Raw genomic sequence first — 18,965 nt, 5'->3', positions numbered from 1 at the left:
ACATAGCAAGCCATTCAATGAGGGCGAATTCATTAAAGAATGTTTAATTGACTGCAGCAATACTTTGCCCCGACAAGAAAGAGCGTGTTGAGGACATCGCAGAGAATATGGAACAACAGTTGAAAGACATGGTAAAGGATTTCACCTATTTCTCTTTGGCCCTGGATGAGAGCAATGATGCACATGACATGGAGTAGTCGATATTCTTACGAGGCATAACCCCAGACTTTGAAATTACAGAGGAGGTTGCCCAAACTTGACAGGAAAAAACATTGGCCTTTTGAAAAAGATACAAGATCAAGTAGCTGAGCTGAACCCAGATCAGAATATTTTTTTTCCTGCATAGCATTATTCATCAGGAGGTGCTCTATTAATGTGTTCTGAAAATGAGCCATGTTGTGGATACAGGCACTAAAGTTGTAAACTTCATTAGAAAAATCTTTTAACCACAGACAGTTTGTCTCACTGTTGGAAGAGACTGAGTCGGCTTATGCAGATCTCCTCTACTACACAAACGTGAGATGGCTGAGTTTGGGCAAGGTGCTTAAAAGAGTGGGGGACCTGAAGTCAGAGATTGCTGAGTTTTTGCAAAAAAATATGTGAATTTCCCTCAACTGCGAGATATTATTCGCTCAGGCCTGCTTCACTTAGTACTTTGTTGAAGCACCTTTGGCAGCGATTACAGCCTTGGGTCGTCTTGGGTATGACGCTACAAGCTTGGCACGCATGTATTTGGGGAGTTTCTCCCATTCTTCTCTGCAGATCCTCTCAAGTGCTGGCAGGTTGGACAGGGCTCGTCGCTGCTCAGCTATTTTCAGGTCTCCAGAGATGTTCGATCAGGTTTAAGTCCAGGCTCAAGGACATTCAGAGACTTGTCCCAAAGCCACTCCTGCGTTGTTTTGGCTGTATGCTTAGGGTTATTGTCCTGTTGGAAGGTGAACCTTCGTCCCCAGTCTAAGGTTCTGAGCACCCTGGAGAAGGTTTTCATCAAGGATCTCTCTGTACTTTTCTCCATTCATCTTTGCCTCGACCCTGACTAGTCTCCCAGTCCCTGCCGCTGAAAAACATCTCCACAGCATGATGCTGCCACCACCATGTTTCACTGCAGGGGTGGTGCCAGGTATCCTCCAGGCGTGATGCTTAGCATTCAGACCAAAGAATTCAATCTTAGTTTCATCAGACCAGAGAATCTTGTTTCTCATGGTCTGAGAGTCCTTTAAGTGCCTTTTGGCAAACTCCAAGCGGGCTGTCATGTGCCTTTTACTGAGGAGTGGCTTCCGTCTGGCCACTCTACCACTCCACAAAGGAACTCTGGAGCTCTGTCAGCTCTGTGACCATTGGGCTCCTCGTCACCTCCCTGACCAAGGCCCTTCTCCCCCGATTGCTCAGTTTGGCCGGGCGGCCGGTTCCAAACTTCTTCCATTTTAAGAATGATGGAGGCCACTGTGTTCTTGGAGACCTTCAATGCTGCAAAAATGTTTTGGTACCCTTCCCCAGATCTGTGCCTAGACACAATCCTGTCTCGAAGCGCTACCGACAATTCCTTCAACCTCTTGGCTTGATTTTTGCTCTGACATGCATTGGCAACTGTGGGACCTTTATATAGACAGGTGTTTGTGCCTTTCCAAATCATGTCCAATCAATTCACGACTGGACTGCCGATGTTATCTGCCCGAGGGAGTTATCCAACAGGCCCCTCCGTCGCGACGTAACCTGAACGCCAATCTGCGGCCCGCTAATCGTTAGCGGTCTTATCGGCTGCTATCTTAATAGGTCTATCGGACAATTTTCTTGGGCCACTATAACTATAACTATTTTGCCAATTGAACAGGTCCTCCCTACCACACGGAACCCCACTAATCTACAGACGGAAACGCACGAGGTGGCTAAAAACAGACCTCCCTCCATCTTCTGCCAGCTTGCTACCTATGGCCCGGCTAGCTGTCTGAATCTCACTTGGACATTTATGATCACTCGGCTAAGCATGCCTCTCCTTAATGTCAATATGCCTTGTCCATTGCTGTTCTGGTTAGTGTTTATTGGCTTATTTCACTGTAGAGCCTCTAGCCCTGCTCATTATACCTTATCCAACCTTTCAGTTCCACCACCCACACATGCTATGACATCTTCTGGTTTCAAGGATGTTTCTAGAGACAATATCTCTCTCATCATCACTCAATGCCTAGGTTTACCTCCACTGTATTCACATCCTACCATACCTTTGTCTGTACATTATACCTTGAAGCTATTTTATCGCCCCCCAGAAACCTACTTCTTTTACTCTCTATTCCGGACGTCATAAATGACCAATTCTCATAGCTTTTAGCCGTACCCTTATCCTACTCCTCCTCTATTCCTCTGGTGATGTAGCGGGTGAATCCAGGCCCTGCAGTACCTAGCTCCACTCCTATTCCCCAGGCGCTCTCTTTTGATGACTTCTGTAACCACAATAGCCTTGTTTTCATGCATGTTAACATTAGAAGACTCCTCCCTAAGTTTGTTTTATTCACTGCTTTAGCACACTCTGCCAACCCGGATGTCCTACCCGTGTCTGAATCCTGGCTGAGGAAGTCCACCAAAAACTCTGAAATATTCATCCCTAACTACAACATTTTCAGACAAGATAGAACATCCAAAGGGGGTGGTGTTGCAATCTACTGCAGAGTTCTGTCCTACTATCCAGGTCTGTACCCAAACAATTTGAACTTCTACTTTTAAAAATCCATCTCTCTAAAAACAAGTCTCTCACTGTTGCCGCCTGCTATAGACCACCCTCTGCCCCCAGCTGTGCTCTGGACACCATATGTGAACTGATTGCCCCCCATCTATCTTCAGAGCTCGTGCTGCTAGGTGACCTAAACTGGGACATGCTTAACACCCCAGTCATCCTACAATCTAAGCTTGATGCCCTCAAACTCACACAAATTATCAATGAACCTACCAGGTACCACCCCAAAGGCGTAAACACGGGCACCCTCATAGATATCATCCTAACCAACTTGCCCTCTAAATACACCTCTGCTGTTTTCAACCAAGATCTCAGCGATCACTGCCTCATTGCCTGCATCCGTAATAGGTCAGTGGTCAAATGACCTCCACTCATCACTGTCAAATGCTCCCTGAAACATTTCAGTGAGCAAGCCTTTCTAATCGACCTGGCCAGGGTATCCTGGAAGGATATTGACCTCATCCCGTCAGTAGAGGATGCCTGGTTATTTAAAAAAAATGCCTTCCTCACCATCTTAAATAAGCATGCCCCATTCAAGAAATGTAGAACCAGGAACAGATATAGCCCTTGGTTCTCTCCAGATCTGACTGCCCTTAACCAACACAAAAACATCCTGTGGTGTTCTGCATTAGCATCGAACAGCCCCCGTGACATACAACTTTTCAGGGAAGTTAGAAACTAATATACACAGGCAGTTAGAAAAGCCAAGGCTAGCTTTTTCAAGCAGAAATTTGCTTCCTGCAACACAAACTCAAAAAAGTTCTGGGACACTGTAAAGTCTATGGAGAATAAGAACACCTCCTCCCAGCTGCCCACTGCACTGAGGATAGGAAACTCTGTCACCTCTGATAAATCCACTATAATTGAGAATTTCAATAAGCATTTTTCTACAGCTGGCCATGCTTTCCACCTGGCTACCCCTACCGCGGTCAACAGCACTGCACCCCCCACAGATACTCGCCCAAGCCTTCCCCATTTCTCCTTCTCCCAAATCCAGCCAGCTGATGTTCTGAAAGAGCTGTAAAATCTGGACCCCTACAAATCAGCCGGGCTAGACATCTGGACCTTCTTTCTAAAATGATCTGCCGAAATTGTTGCTACCCCTATTACTAGCCTGTTCAACCTCTCTTTCGTGTCGTCTGAGATTCCAAAAGATGTGAAAGCAGCTGCTGTCATCCCCCCTCTTCAAAGGAGGGGACGCTCTTGACCCAAACTGCTACAGACCTATATCTATCCTACCCTGTCTTTCTAAGGTCTTCGAAAGCCAAGTTAACAAACAGATTACCGACCATTTCGAATCCCACCGCACCTTCTCCGCTATGCAATCTGGTTTCAGAGCTGGTCATGGGTGCACCTCAGCCACGCTCAAGGTCCTAAACGATATCGTAACCGCCATCGATAAGAAACAATACTGTGCTGCCATATTCATTGACCAGGCCAAGGCTTTCAACTCTGTCAATCACCACATCCTCATCGGCAGACTCAATAGCCTTGGTTTTTCAAATGATTGCCTCGCCTGGTTCACCAACTACTTCTCTGATAGAGTTCAATGTGTCAAATCGGATGGCCTGTTATCCAGGCCTCTGGTAGTCTCTATGGGGGTGCCACAGGGTTCAATTCTTGGGCCAACTCTTTTCTCCGTATACATCAATGATGTCGCTCTTGCTGCTGGTGAGTCTCTGATCCACCTCTACGCAGACGACACCATTCTGTATACTTCTGGCCCTTGTTTGGACACTGTGTTAACAACCCTCCGGACGAGCTTCGATGCCATACAACTCTTCTTCCATGGCCTCCAACTGCTCTTAAATACAAGTAAAACTAAATGCATGCTCTTCAACCGATCGCTGCCTGCACCTGCCCGCCCGTCCAGCATCAGTACTTTGGATGGTTCTGACTTAGAATATGTGGACAACTACAAATACCTAGGTGTCTGGTTAGACTGTAAGCTCTCCTTCCAGACTCACATCAAACATCTCCAATCCAAAGTTAAATCTAGAATTGGCTTCCTATTTCGCAACAAAGCATCCTTCACTCATGCTGCCAAACATACCCTCGTAAAACTGACCATCCTACCGATCCTCGACTTCGGCGATGTCATTTACAAAATAGCCTCCAATACCCTACTTAATAAACTGGATGCAGTCTATCACAGTGCCATCTGTTTTGTCACCAAAGCCCCATATACTACCCACCACTGCGACCTGTACCCTCTCGTTGGCTGGCCATTGCTTCATACTCGTCGCCAAACCCACTGGCTCCAGGTCATCTACAAGAACCTGCTAGGTAAAGTCCCCCCTTATCTCCACTCACTGGTCACCATAGCAGCACCCACCTGTAGCACGCGCTCCATCAGGTATATCCCTCTGGTCACCCCCAAAGCCAATTCCTCCTTTGGCCGTCTCTCCTTCCAGTTCTCTGCTGCCAATGACTGGAACGAACTCCAAAAATCTCTGAAACTGGAAACGCTTATCTCCCTCACTAGCTTTAAGCACCAGCTGTCAGAGCAGCTCACAGATCACTGCACCTGTACATAGTCCATCTATAATTTTGCCCAAACAACTACCGCTTCCCCTACTGTATTTATTTATGTATTTAGCTCCTTTGCACCCCATTATTTCAATTTCTACTTTGCACTTTCTTCCACTGCAAATCTACCATTCCAGTGTTTTACTTGCTATATTGTATTTACTTTGCCACCATGGCCTTTTTTGCCTTTACCTCCCTTATCTCACCTCATTTGCTCACATTGTATATAGACTTATTTTTCTACTGCATCATTGATTGCATGTTGTTTTACTCCATGTGTAACTCTGTGTTGTTGTATGTGTCGAACTGCTTTGCTTTATCTTGGCCAGGTCACAATTGTAAATGAGAACTTGTTCTCAACTTGCCTACCTGGTTAAATAAAGGTGAAATAAAAAAAGTACAAATTGAATTCACCACAGGTAGACTCCAAGTTGTAGAAACATCTCAATGATGATCAATGGGAACAGGATGCACCTGAACTCAATTTCGAGTCTCATAGCATACTTATGTAAATAAGAATTTTCTGTTTTTTATTTGTCATACATTTGCAAATATTTCAAAACCTGTTTTTGCTTTGTCGTTATGGGGTATTGTATGTAGATTGATGAGGAGAAAAATGTATTTAATCCATTTTAGAATAAGGCTGTAATGTAACAAAATGTGGAAAAAGGTAAGGAGGTCTGAATACTTTCCGAATACAAATGCTTTTCCTGGAACATAATTTCTCAGCACAACAGTTGTAACATATCCATGATGCACTCATCAGGGAAGCATAAGTTAAAGGGATAGTTCACTCAAACATATTTTAGTATTTTGTTCATTAGTCCACTGTTGATATGGTTGCCAACAATGGGGACATGTCGGAAGTAAAGTCTCCAAGATATAACACTTTCAGTAAAAATCTACATGTGAATATGTATTTTCATCACTCTTTGCTTTTTACCAAAAGTGTTCCATCTTGAAGATTTGACATTTTCAAAAAAGCCCCAAAAAAGAATTGGTGCTGGTTGTTTTGTGTTTTTTGTTTTGAACATTGAAATAAGTGAGGCAGGTACGGTCGTGTGAAATATAATATGCATTCCTTTGCCTCTGCCTCCAGAGGGATATACTACAAAATGGGATCAATGAGTTAGCCAGCTAACTTGAATAAATATTCTGAAATCACTTTTTATTTTTTGAAAACTAACTTGATATGGCCATGGTCTAATTGACCCATCCAAAAGCACATACAGTGCCGTCAAAGTATTCAGACCCCTTGACTTAGCCCACATTTTGTTGCCTTACAGCATGAATTATAGATTCATTAAATATATTTTTGTATCACCAATGTACACACAATAACCCATAATGAGAAAGTGAAAATATGTTTTTAGAAATGTTAGGAAATTTCTCGAAAAATAAATACAGAACTCTCATTTACATAAGTATTCACACCCGAGCCACTACTTTCTGGGTAAGTCTCTAAAGAGCTTTCCACACCTGGATTGTGCAACATTTGCCCGTTTGTTATTTAAAATTTCTTCAAGTGCTGTCAAGTTGGTTGTTGATCATTGCAAGACAACCATTTTAATTTCTTGGTAAACTGCTCCAGTGTAGATTTGGCCTTGTTTTTAGGTTATTGTCCTGCTGAAAGGTGAATTAATCTCCCAGTGTCTGATGGAAAACAGACCAGGTATTCGTCTAGGATTTTGCCTGTGCTTAACTTCATTCCGTTTCTTTTGTTATCATTAACGATTCCAAGCATTATTTGGGCTTGCCATAACAAAGGGGTTGAATACTGTTTACTTTGTAAAAACATAATTCTATATTGTGTTTGTGTAGGCCAGTGACAAAAACATCTACATTTAATACATTTTAAATTATGGCTGTAACACAACAAAATGTGGAAAAAGTCAAGGTGTGAACACTTTCTGAAGGCACTAAGTTTAACTTAATGAACCAGAAAATCGATGTTTGTCAAAGTTAGCTGGCTAACTCATTGATCCTGTGTTTATTATACCCCTTTGATTTTGTGGGCTTGACCAATGAAACAAAACAAGTCTCAAAATAAACCTGGTGGTGGTGCTCCTGTCTGGCAACCATCGCCCTCGTCCGTTGCTCCTCTCCCATCCCCTGGGCCTTCACGGTGCAGGCCACCTCCTTTTGGGGTCCAGTCCCAGCGCCATACATGAAGCATGTGGTCATAGAATGAGCAGCTGGCTATTAGGCAGGACACTGCAGTGCTGTCTTCTGAAGGGTTGGAATAAGGAGGTGGGCCTCCCACAGAGCTAGCAGGTGGCGGGGATAAGCGCCCAGGTATGTAACGTCCTGCGTCATCCTCCAAGGAGGTGTTAAAGCTGGTAGCTGGAGATTCATACCTAATCCTCATGGCTCTCTGTCTTTGCTCTGTGGTCTACAGATGGGAGCAGGGAGGAGGCTGTTCCAGGGACAAGTGGGACCAGTCTGCCCCATAGGCCAGGTAGTTGTGTAGGAGGCTAGGACGGAACATGCTCTTCCGCTGCCCTCTAAAGGAACAAGTGAAAAATACAGGTTTGACACAATGACAAAACATTACCAGCTCTTAAATTACAATTAGTACTATAAACCTTTTCTGTTGATTTTTAAAGGGGCAATCCAATCAGACATGGTAGTTGTAAAGGGTTAAGTTTTCATGTGAGCATCATGTCACTGTCTAGCCTCAGCTCTCACGCTTCGCTCGATTGTGTGGTGAAAGCCTGTGCAGGCTAGCCCCATTCAGACTCCCCAGGGCTTGCTTGCCTGGCAGTGAAGGATGTGGCAGTTGCCAGTGCTCATGGGTAGTATGCCACTTCAGTCACCACACTCCTCCACCCAGGGCATTCTCACTGAGAGGCTGGCACGTGTTCCTCTCATCCCACAGCAACACCTGCTTGTCATAGATAAAAAAAAAAAAAATGTAAAAAATGTTTACCTTTATTTATACAGGTTTTTTCTCATTGAGATAACATCTCTTTTCCAAGAGCGACCTGGTCCAATAGCTGGTGTTTTCGTCCGGGACCTTTCGCATGTCAAGCAAAGTGATTACCACTACACTACAGAAACTACCACTACACTAGATAGATACAGATACAAGATCATAGAGTACTATAAGCCCCCCGCCATCAGAACAGCCTGATTTCGTTGGGCCATGGAATCTACAAGGTGTCAAGAGTTCCACAAGGAAGCTAGCCCATGTTGACTGTATTGCTTCCCACAGTTGTGTCAAGATGACTGGATGTCCTTTGGGTGGTGGACCATTTTTTTGATACACACGGGAAACTGTTGAGTTTGGAAATACCCAGCAGTGTTGCACAAGGCGGTGTGCCTGGCTACCATACCCCGTCCAAAGGCACTTCAATCTTTTGTCTTGCCCATTCACCTTCTGAATGGCACATATACTCAATCCATGTCTCAAGGCTTATAAATCATTATTTAACCTGTTTCCTCCCCTTCATCTACACTGATTGAAGTGGATTTAACAAGTGACATCAATAAGGAAGCATACTGTAGCTTTCACCTGGATTCACCTGGTCAGTCTGTCATGGAAAGAGTGTTCTTAATGTTTTGTACACTCAGTGTATAGTTTCCTATAGGAATCCCATAGTGCTTTTTCGTAAGGGAAGTTGCATTTTGATGAAATAGCATATTTTGTTGCCACCAGCAGCTACCTTATGAATGAAGACAATAGTATTTAACCACAAGATTGAGATAATTAACTATTTCCCATTTTAGAAATACTGATATGTATTTTGCAAGTACAGTAATTAGTACTGCATGTACTTACCATCTTCAGTATAGAGTAGTGTAATTGTTTTATTGTTTGTTTTTTTGCCTACAAAAATACATTACAGGTGGGCTATTGTCAAAATGGTCCCTTACATTGATAAGACACAAGCACACAAACCCCAGCCACCTGGCTTGATCAAGCACTTCCCAACTCAAGTTCTCCCATTGACCTACCATACTCTGCCTTTTTATGAACTGTGGTTCAGGGTGACAAAATGCCACAATATTCCCTGTTATCCCTGGATAAAATGGTTCCACAAGGAAAGATGTCAAAAGATCAGTGAATCAACTGTCATATGATGTGATCTGTGTGGGAATGTTGGGAGAGTGTGTGAGAGTCAGAATAGATTATTCCCAGATGTTAGGTCACCTGTAAACTTATTTTCTTGTTTGTGTCTGCTGCATACAAGCACTTGCATTGGGCAAATGCGTGGGTTTGTCTCCATTTTTTTCCATTTACTATAGTCTCCTTGATGCATTCTTAAGAAGGCCAACATGCATTTTCGAACAGTACAAATAAAAAAGTTCAAGTCTGTGCCTGTGCACAGCAGTGTGTCTTCTTCAATGTGCTGGTGAAACTGAGTCTCCAAGACACCTAGCACAGAATATTGCATCCATTAGACTCGTCTTATACCCAGTTGTGATTCCTGGCAGTCATGGCTGTTTTATTTTTGTGTAACTCATGTCAAAATATCTTAGATACAGTCCCTACCATATGGGTAGCACTAAGGCTTTTCCCAGAAAGTTGTCTTGATTCAGCAAGAAGGCAGCTGGTAGGAAATGCACAAGAGCCTTTCTACACTAACTCAGTAATCGGAGTTTGATACAGAGAGGCAGAGACTACATCTGACAAATTGCATGCTTGGTACTAAACTGAAAGGGGAGGTGTAGCTTGATTTGATGTGTGTATGTGTGTGTGTGTGTGTGTGTGTGTGTGTGTGTGTTTGGTTTGTGTAGCCTACAGGAGAGGTGGGGGGGGGGGGGGGGGGGGGGAGTGGCTATGGATTGTCTATTCCCCCTGACACTACCCAGTGTGTATGTCTGGGCTGAGGAATTGTGTTGGGGTCAGAGCAGACATACACATTCTCACACACAGGCCGAGTTTGTTGTTGCAGCCAGACAATCTTAAAGAGCCAGTGGGTCTGCCATGGATTTAATAGAGCTGTTCTTTGTCTGCCTTGGTGCTGCAGTCGTAGTCTTTTATGGAGTGAAAATGGTCTGCTTCGCTAAGATGCTTTACCCCAGAGTTTGCTTTCCGCAGCCAGATTCCTTCTTTACATCAATGGGAGAGTGGGCAGGTGAGCTCTCGCTGTGTGTGTATGTGTGTGTGTGTGTGTGTGTGTGTGTGTTTACCCAGAATAAATAACTGACATGCGCTGAAGTTACATTACTGATTATAAGTAACTTATTAGGAAGACAAATCTGTAAACACGTTTCATGAGGTTTTAAAAAACAAATTATGTAAATTCAGTCTTTGTATGAGCACTACATGACCAAGTCCTACTTCAGTCCCTGTTCCACTTGTGGTCTCAACTTGCTTCTAAGGTATTGTACTGGATGTAATGAAATGTGGCAACTTGTGACCCCACTGTGCAAATTATACTGAAGAACAAAGAATTCCATCTGGAATGGGATTAAAGCCCATTATTAGATTTTTCTCCAGATCTTTAAATGTCTGGGAAACACTCTATAAGGTCACTCACAGCTAGGTGGATCAGTAAGGAGGCTTTATAGAATATAGGTGGGCAAATGAAGGTTGTTTTTTTACACCACAGCTATCAATGCCATTTTATTATCACGTCGATGTCATGTTGACACATTGTATTATCTGGTGGGGATGAAGTGTGTCATCTGACAGGGTCACCTGGGGGAGATTATCGGGCTGACTGACATGGAGCCCAGGAAAAACAAGCATGACGTCTACACACTGTTTAGATACTTTAAACTAAGTGTAAACGGTGTATGGCAGGGGTCTTCAACCTTTTCCTACCCAGGCAAACCGGCGATCCAGGGACCCCCATCATATTATCCGGTGAATGATGATGACAAGTAATCGATATTTTAAAATGAAATTGGTCATTAGTTTTTCATTATTTTGACCTGCCCACATTAACATTGAAAGAAGTGTAAACTCTAACATACCCTATTAGCTAGAAAGGTAATTCCAAACTAGGGCTGTGATGATTATGGATTTTTGGGTAATGCTTAATTGTCATGTAAATGCAACAACAACAAAAAAATATGGAGCTTGTAATGCATCTTTGAAAGACATACCTAATGAATACAACACAGCTTTGGTGACACCCCTGTCTCAAAAAAGGAATGGTTTGGACTGTTTATAGAACTTTTGGAAATGAAGCTTCTCCTTCAACTGTATGTAAAAATGAAAAACTGCTATTGGGTAAACGATATCTACTTGAATATAATGTTGAATCTCCCTTCTCCTAAAATTCATGTATTAAGATAATTATTATACAATAATTGTGCCAGCTCTACTCCAAACACGTTCGCTAATTGCAGCTGTTTAGCTGGTTTAACAAAGGTTAGCAATATGTTGGCAAACATGTAATTCCAAGTCAAGAAAGAGTGCCAGCAGACAGTGTAATTTGCCATGACTGGTACTCACGGGTACTTTTTCAAAGCCTATGTCAGATACTCCAGTGAGTGTAATTTGCTCAATATTAGGAGGTGAAACAAAGCTAACATCATTAGAAAGAAGATATTCCCCTCCTTTCTACTGTTGGCAGAGAGGAATAGGCGAAGGGAGAGGTTTCACTCTCGCCAAAATCTGTCCAAAATAAACCCAATGTGTTTTTATGGGCTTATTTTGGACCTAATCTTGTAGTCTGTCTTTCCGACAATGACTCTCATTGTTAGGGTGGAGGCATAAGCATCTCGCCATTATATTATACTTTTTTTATGTATACAGTACCAGTCAAAGGTTTGGACACCTACTCATTCAAGGGGTTTTCTACATTGTAGGATAATAGTGAAGACAAACTATGAAATAACACATATGGAATCATGTAGTAGCCAAAAAAAGTGTAAGACAAATCAAAATATATTTTACAAATGACAGATTTCCACCGGTCTAATGTCCATTGCTCGTGTTTCTTGGGCCAAGCAAGTCTTCTTTTAATTGGGGTCCCTTTTAGTAGTGGTTTCTTTGCAGCAATTCAACCATGAAGGCCTGATTCACCTAGTCTCCTCTGAACAGTTGATGTTGTCCTAAAACATTAGGATCACCTTCCTACTATTGAGTCGCACCCCCTATTACCCTCAAAACAGCCTCAATTCATTTGGGGCAAGGACTACAAGGTGTCGAAAGCGTTCCACAGGGATGCTGGCCCATGTTGACTCCAATGCTTCCCACAGTTGAGTCAAGTTGGCACAAGAAACTGTTGAACGTGAAAAACCTAGCAGCGTTGCCGTTCCTGACACACTCAAACCAGTGCGCCTGGCACCTACTACCATATCCCGGTCAAAGGCAGTGAAATCTTTTGTCTTGCCCGTTCACCCTCTGAATGGTACACATACACAATCCATGTCTTAATTGGCTCTCGGCTTAAAAACCCTTATTTAACCTGTCTTCTCTCCTTCATCTACACTGATTGAAGTGGATTTAACCGGTGACATCAATAAGGAAATCATAGCTTTCACCTGGATTCACCTGGTCAGTCTATGTCATGGAAAGAGCATGTTCCTAATGTTTTGTACACTCAGTGTATATTTTCGCAGACCCCCTGCAGGATCCCCGGCTGAATACCCCTGGTGTATTGTCCTTTCCTATCACATGTAATTGTATACTGTATACCCTATATCCCTCAAATTCAAATCTGGACCTCGAAACCAGTCCGACTGCTTTTTGTCATTCTTCCCCTCCAAGGAATGGATCGAAATTTACAGAATGGTTACCTAGAGGAAAATGGGGGAGGGTTAGTAGGCTATAATATTAAGTGTGCCCGATGCCACCCCTCATCTCTGATTCTGGCGGCTCCGGGCTGGCGGGCGACCCTGGCGGCTCCGGGCTGGCGGGCGACCCTGGCGGCTCCGGGCTGGCAGGTGACCCTGGGGCGACCCTGGGGGCTCCGGGCTGGCGGGCGGCTCTGGCCCAGGATTCACCAGGCTGGGGAGACATGTAGGAAGCCTGGCCCTGGGCGCAGGCACAGGAGTCACCAGGCTGGGGAGACATGAAGGAGGCCTGGCCCTGGGCGCAGGCACAGGACTCACCAGGCTGGCGGGCGGCTCTGGCAGTTCCGGACAGGCGGGCGGCTCTGGCGGCTCCGGACAGGCGGGCGGCTCTGGCGGCTCCGGACAGGCGGGCGGCTCTGGCGGCTCCGGACAGGCGGGCGGCTCTGGCGGCTCCGGACAGGCGGGCGGCTCTGGCGGCTCCGGACAGGCGGGCGGCTCTGGCGGCTCCGGACTGGCGGGCGGCTCTGGCGGCTCCGGACTGGCGGGCGGCTCTGGCGGCTCCGGACTGGCGGGTGGCTCTGGCGGCTCCGGACTGGCGGGCGGCTCCGGACTGGCGAGACCCACTGGAGGCCTGGTCCTAGGAGGAGGCACATGACGGACCAGGATGGGGAGACCCACTGGAGGCCTGGTCCTAGGAGGAGGCACAGGACGGACCAGGATGGGGAGACCCACTGGAGGCCTGGACCGAGGTGGCACAGGATAAACCGGGCTGTGGGGGAGCACTGGAGTTCTGGTACTTAGGCTATTTACCCACACTCCAGGCTGAATGCCCACTTTGGCCCGGCACGGGCGGAGCGCAGGCATTGGGCGAACTGGACCCTCCCAGCGCCCTGGAGACACAGTGCGCAGAGCCGGTGCAGGATAACCTGGACCGAAAAGGCGCACTGGTGACCAGACGCGCTGAGCCGGCACAATCCGTCCTGGCTCGATGCCTGCACTCGCATGGCACTTGCGAGAGGCTGGCCTATAGCGCACCGGGCTATGCACGCGCACTGGAGACACCGTGCGCTTCACAGCGTAACACGGTGCCTTACCAGTACCACGCTGCCTGCCGTAAGCATGGGGAGTTGGCCCAGAATTCCTTCCTGGTTCCGCCACACTCCCCGTGTGCCCCCTGCCTCTCGTGCCTGTTGCGCTCCCTCGCTTCGTACCAGCGCCTCTCAGCTATCGCCGCCTCGATCTCCCACTGCGGGCGGCGATACTCCCCAGCCTGAGCCCACCTCCGTTGAGCAATTCCTCCCATCTCCAGGAATCCTGAACGCACCTCTCCTGGCGCTTCTCCTTCCTCCGCTGCTTGGTCCGTTGTTGGTGGGTGATTCTGTAACGGCTGTCTGAAGAGAGAGTAGACCAAGGTGCAGCGGAGTTAGTGTTCATCTTCAGGAATTTATTAATGACGAAAGAACACTATATAAAAAAACAAGAAAACCGACAGCCAAAAAGTACTGTCAGGTGCAAACACGAACGAGACAGAAAACAATCACCCACAAAACCCAAAGGAAAAATAGGCTACTTATGTGTGACTCCCAATCAGCAACAACGAACTTCAGCTGGGCCTGATTGGGAGCCACACACGGACCAAAACAAAGAAATACAAAACATAGAAAAATTAACATAGAACGCCCACCCAATGTAACACCCTGGCCTAACCAAAAATAAAGAACAAAAACCCCTCTCTATGGCCAGGGCGTTACAGTAACTTACATTGTGCTGCTGAAACTTGAAGCAGCAGCCGCGGCACAATCAATCAGAAATGGACAGCTCATGGTGCTGAAAGTAGGTAAATTCAAGTATGCATAATTCATTTAAACCATCTTCATTTTAATTAGACTTTACTAACAACAACAGGCCTTTGTGTTGGAGCCTATTTCTTCCTATTTAAAAAAGAAGAGGTAGGCCTACCTGTTTGACAGATGAAATTAGGGCTGTTAAATTAAAACCAAGACTCAAATTCAAATAAAATGTTATTTGTCACTTGCGCCAAATACAAAAGGTGATTTTTTTACCGTGAAATGCTTACTTACAAGACCTTAACCAACAATGCAGTTCAAGAAGTAGAGTTAAGAAAATATTTACTAAATAAACTAAAGTGAAAAAAATAAACAAAATAAAAAAGTAACAACAAAATTACACAACAATAACTAGGCTAAATATAGGGGGTACCGGTACAGAGGCAATGTGCGGAGGTATAGGCTAGTCGAGGTAATTTGTAAAGTGACTATGCATAGATAATAAACAGTGAGTAGCAGCAGTGTAAAAACAAGGGGGGGGGTCAATGTAAATAGTCCAGGTGGCCATTTGATTCATTGTTCAGCAGTCTTATGGCTTGGGAGCCCTTTGGTCCTAGACTTGGTGCTCCGGTACTGCTTGCCGTGCAGTAGCAGAGAGTCTATGACTTGGGTGACTGGAGTCTTCGACAATTTTTTGGGCCTTCCTCTGACACCGCCTAGTATATACGTAGGTCCTGGATGTCAGGAAGCTTGGCCCAATGTACTGGGCCGTACACAATAGCCTCTGTAGCGCTTTACGGTCAGATGCCGAGCAGTTGCCACACCAGGCGGTGATGCAACCGGTCAGGATGCTCTTGATGGTGCAACTGTGAAGCTTTTTGAGGATCTGGGGACCCATGCCAAATCTTGAGGGGGCATGAGAGGGTATGCCATAGGCCTACCATTTTATTAAAGAAAAGGACACAAAGCACAGGCCTACCCCTTGTTAGCTTAACATTTTGAAGAAAATAAAACAGATCTGATTATATAAAGTGATCTATGACATTGCTCTGGTCCGCAATGCTTTATGCTAGAAACAAGCTGTAAAATACTTGGGAAAGACGTGACTGATGCATATGGGGATATCATTGTTTTGTTCTTTGACATTCAGAGGCTGAGCTACAACCTTCTATAGCCGGGAGACAAAAAGCGTACTTAGCTTGGAAGTTAAATAATTCTGTCACCTATCAATCGATTAAGCTATTCATTTTCTGTACAATATAAGATGTTTAAACCCAGACCGCTTTTGGGGAAACACTTTTCTCATTGGGTTAAGCAACGGAGAAGAGTAGCCAGCAGTTAAAGCTTACATTTCCCTGCGTCAGTAGGTCTACTCTGTCTGGGGTGGAAAGGTAGCCCTACATTTTTAAAGTACCATGCTCGGATTCCTAACTAAGTCTCAGATTGAATTATTTGCCAACTGGGACAGTTTCATTGCAAACAAGACACACTGATTTGGCATTAGAGAAATATGTTAAGATGAACACACAGGCCTATCTCTCTGTTCATTCTTAGCCTGTAATTTCTGTAATTTGTGTGGTATTAAAAAAAAATCTGTAAATATGTAAAATTATGGAGAATGGCATGAAATGTTTATAAAAGGCTATTTTATCTCAGACCTGCAAACACAATGATAGATTCATGCAATGCTTTAACGATAAAGGCGATATTTCCACCCCTACTCTTGTCCATGGTGGTCTGTGAACCCACAACCTAATGACTCGCAGCCCTGTGCACTATAAAAATTCCTGCGTTGCCATGTAAGGCTTACAGGACGAAGAACAGTTTCTAAAACTGCCTATCTAAGTCTGTCCAAGAAGTGAGGGTAAATGGTAGGCATGTTCTCTGCTATCCACTGTTTTAATTATTATTTTGGGTATAGGGGAGGGTCATTTATTTTTTTCTCTCCACCATTTAGGGAGCGTTTAGATCAAATATATTTTGCTGAAGGGAGGGCCATCCATTATCATTTCAGAGAGGTCTGATTTTCTCCCTTATTATAAATAACGTTCACTCCCTAATTTAGACCTGGAACACCAGGTGTGTGCCATTAATTATAGGTAGAACAGAAAACCAGCAGTACTCCGGACTTCATAAGGTTTTAATACCCCTGCCGTGTAGCCTACGTGTGACATTTTCTGTATCAAATAAAATAAATTCACATTTTAGAAGTCACATGCGCCGAATACAACAGGTGTAGGTAGACCTTACAGTGAAATGCTTACTTATGAGCCCCTAACCAACAATGCAGTTTAAAAAAAATATAGATAAAAGTTACAAGTAATTAAAGAGCAGCAGTAAAATAACAATAGCAAGACTATATACAGGGGGGTACCGATACAGAGTCAATATTTTTATTTTTATTTTTTATTTCACCTTTATTTAACCAGGTAGGCAAGTTGAGAACAAGTTCTCATTTACAATTGCGACCTGGCCAAGATAAAGCAAAGCAGTTCGACAACATACAAAAACACAGAGTTACACATGGAGTAAAACAACATACAATCAATGATGCAGTAGAAAAAAATAAGACTATATACAATGTGAGCAAATGATGTGAGATAATGGAGGTAAAGGCAAAAAAAATGCCATGGTGGCAAATTAAATAAAGTATGGCAAGAAAAACACTGGAATGGTAGATTTGTAGTTTGAAGAAAGTTAAAAGTTAAAATATAAATAATATGGTGCAAAGGAGCAAAATAAATAAAATAAATAAATACAGTAGGGGAAAAGGTAGTAGTTTGGGCTCAATTAAAGATGGGCTATGTACAGGTGCAGAGATCTGTGAGCTGCTCTGACAGCTGGTGCTTAAAGCTAGTGAGGGAGATAAGTGTTTCCAGTTTTAGAGATTTTTGTAGTTCGTTCCAGTCATTGGCAGCTGAGAACTGGAAGGAGAGACGACCAAAGGAGGAGTTGGCTTTAGGGGTGACCAGAGAGATATACCTGCTGGAGCGCGTGCTACAGGTGGGAGCTGCTATGGTGACCAGTGAGCGGAGATAAGGGGGGACTTTACCTAGCAGGGTCTTGTAGATGACCTGGAGCCAATGTGTTTGGCGACGATTATGAAGTGAAGGCCAGCCAACGAGAGCATACAGGTCGCAGTGGTGGGTTGTATATGGGGCTTTGGTGCCAAAACGGATGGCACTGTGATAGACTGCATCCAGCTTGTTGAGTAGGGTATTGGAGGCTATTTTGTAAATGACATCGCCGAAGTCGAGGATTGGTAGGATGGTCAGTTTTACGAGGGTATGTTTGGCAGCATGAGTGAAGGATGCTTTGTTGCGAAATAGGAAGCCAATTCTAGATTTCACTTTGGATTGGAGATGATTGATGTGAGTCTGGAAGGAGAGTTTACAGTCTAACCAGACACCAAGGTATTTGTAGTTGTCCACAAATTCTAAGTTAGAACCGTCCAGAGAAGTTATGCTGGATGGGCGGGCAGGTGCAGGCAGCGATCGGTTGAAGAGCATGCATTTAGTTTTACTTGTGTTTAGGAGCAGTTGGAGACCACGGAAGGAGAGTTGAATGGCATTGAAGCTCGTCTGGAGGGTTGTTAACACAGTGTCCAAAGAAGGGCCAGAAGTATACAGAATGGTGTCGTCTGCGTAGAGGTGGATCAGAGATTCACCAGCAGCAAGAGCGACATCATTTATGTATACAGAGAAAAGAGTTGGCCCAAGAATTGAACCCTGTGGTACCCCCATAGAGACTGCCAGAGGTCCAGACAGTAGGCCCTCCAATTTGACACACTGAACTCTGTCAGAGAAGTAGTTGGTGAACCAGGCGACGCAATCGTTTGAGAAACCAAGGCTACTAAGTCTGCCGATGAGGATGTGGTGATTAACAGAGTCAAAAGCTTTGGCCAGGTCAATGAATACGGCAGCACAGTAATGTTTCTTATCGATGGCGGTTACGATGTCGTTTAGGACCTTGAGCGTGGCTGAGGTGCACCCATGACCAGCTCATATGTATGCGGGGGAACCGGTGAGTTGAGGTAATATGTACATGTAGGTAGAGTTATTAAAGTGACTATGCATAGATGATAACAACAGAGAGTAGCAGCAGTGTAAAAGAGGGGGAGGGGGGGCAATGCAAATAGTCTGGGTAGCCATTTGACTAGATGTTCAGGAGTCTTATGGCTTGGGGGTAGAAGCTGTTTAGAAGCCTCTTGGACCTAGACTTGGCGC

The 18,965-nt window shown here is 44.6% G+C and overlaps 1 protein-coding gene across 2 annotated transcripts in view; it reads left to right on the top strand.

Annotated features, from left to right (window-relative positions):
• The first annotated feature begins 10,073 nt into the window (after positions 1-10,073).
• Positions 10,074-18,965, top strand: part of hsd17b3 (hydroxysteroid (17-beta) dehydrogenase 3) — a 34,800-nt gene continuing 25,908 nt past the window's right edge. Inside the window, exon 1 of one of the 2 annotated variants that reach the window (XM_029716518.1) lies at positions 10,074-10,338. In XM_029716518.1, coding sequence (XP_029572378.1) covers positions 10,188-10,338 — 151 coding nt within the window. In that variant the 5' untranslated portion in view covers positions 10,074-10,187. The remainder of the gene's footprint in view (positions 10,339-18,965) is intronic. The other variant, XM_029716519.1, reaches the window with a different exon arrangement.

Source organism: Salmo trutta, chromosome 27 (assembly GCF_901001165.1).
Source record: "Salmo trutta chromosome 27, fSalTru1.1, whole genome shotgun sequence".
NCBI lineage: Eukaryota > Metazoa > Chordata > Actinopteri > Salmoniformes > Salmonidae > Salmo > Salmo trutta.
The sequence above is the reverse complement of the archived record's forward strand: the minus strand, read 5'-3'. Positions and strand labels throughout refer to the sequence as shown.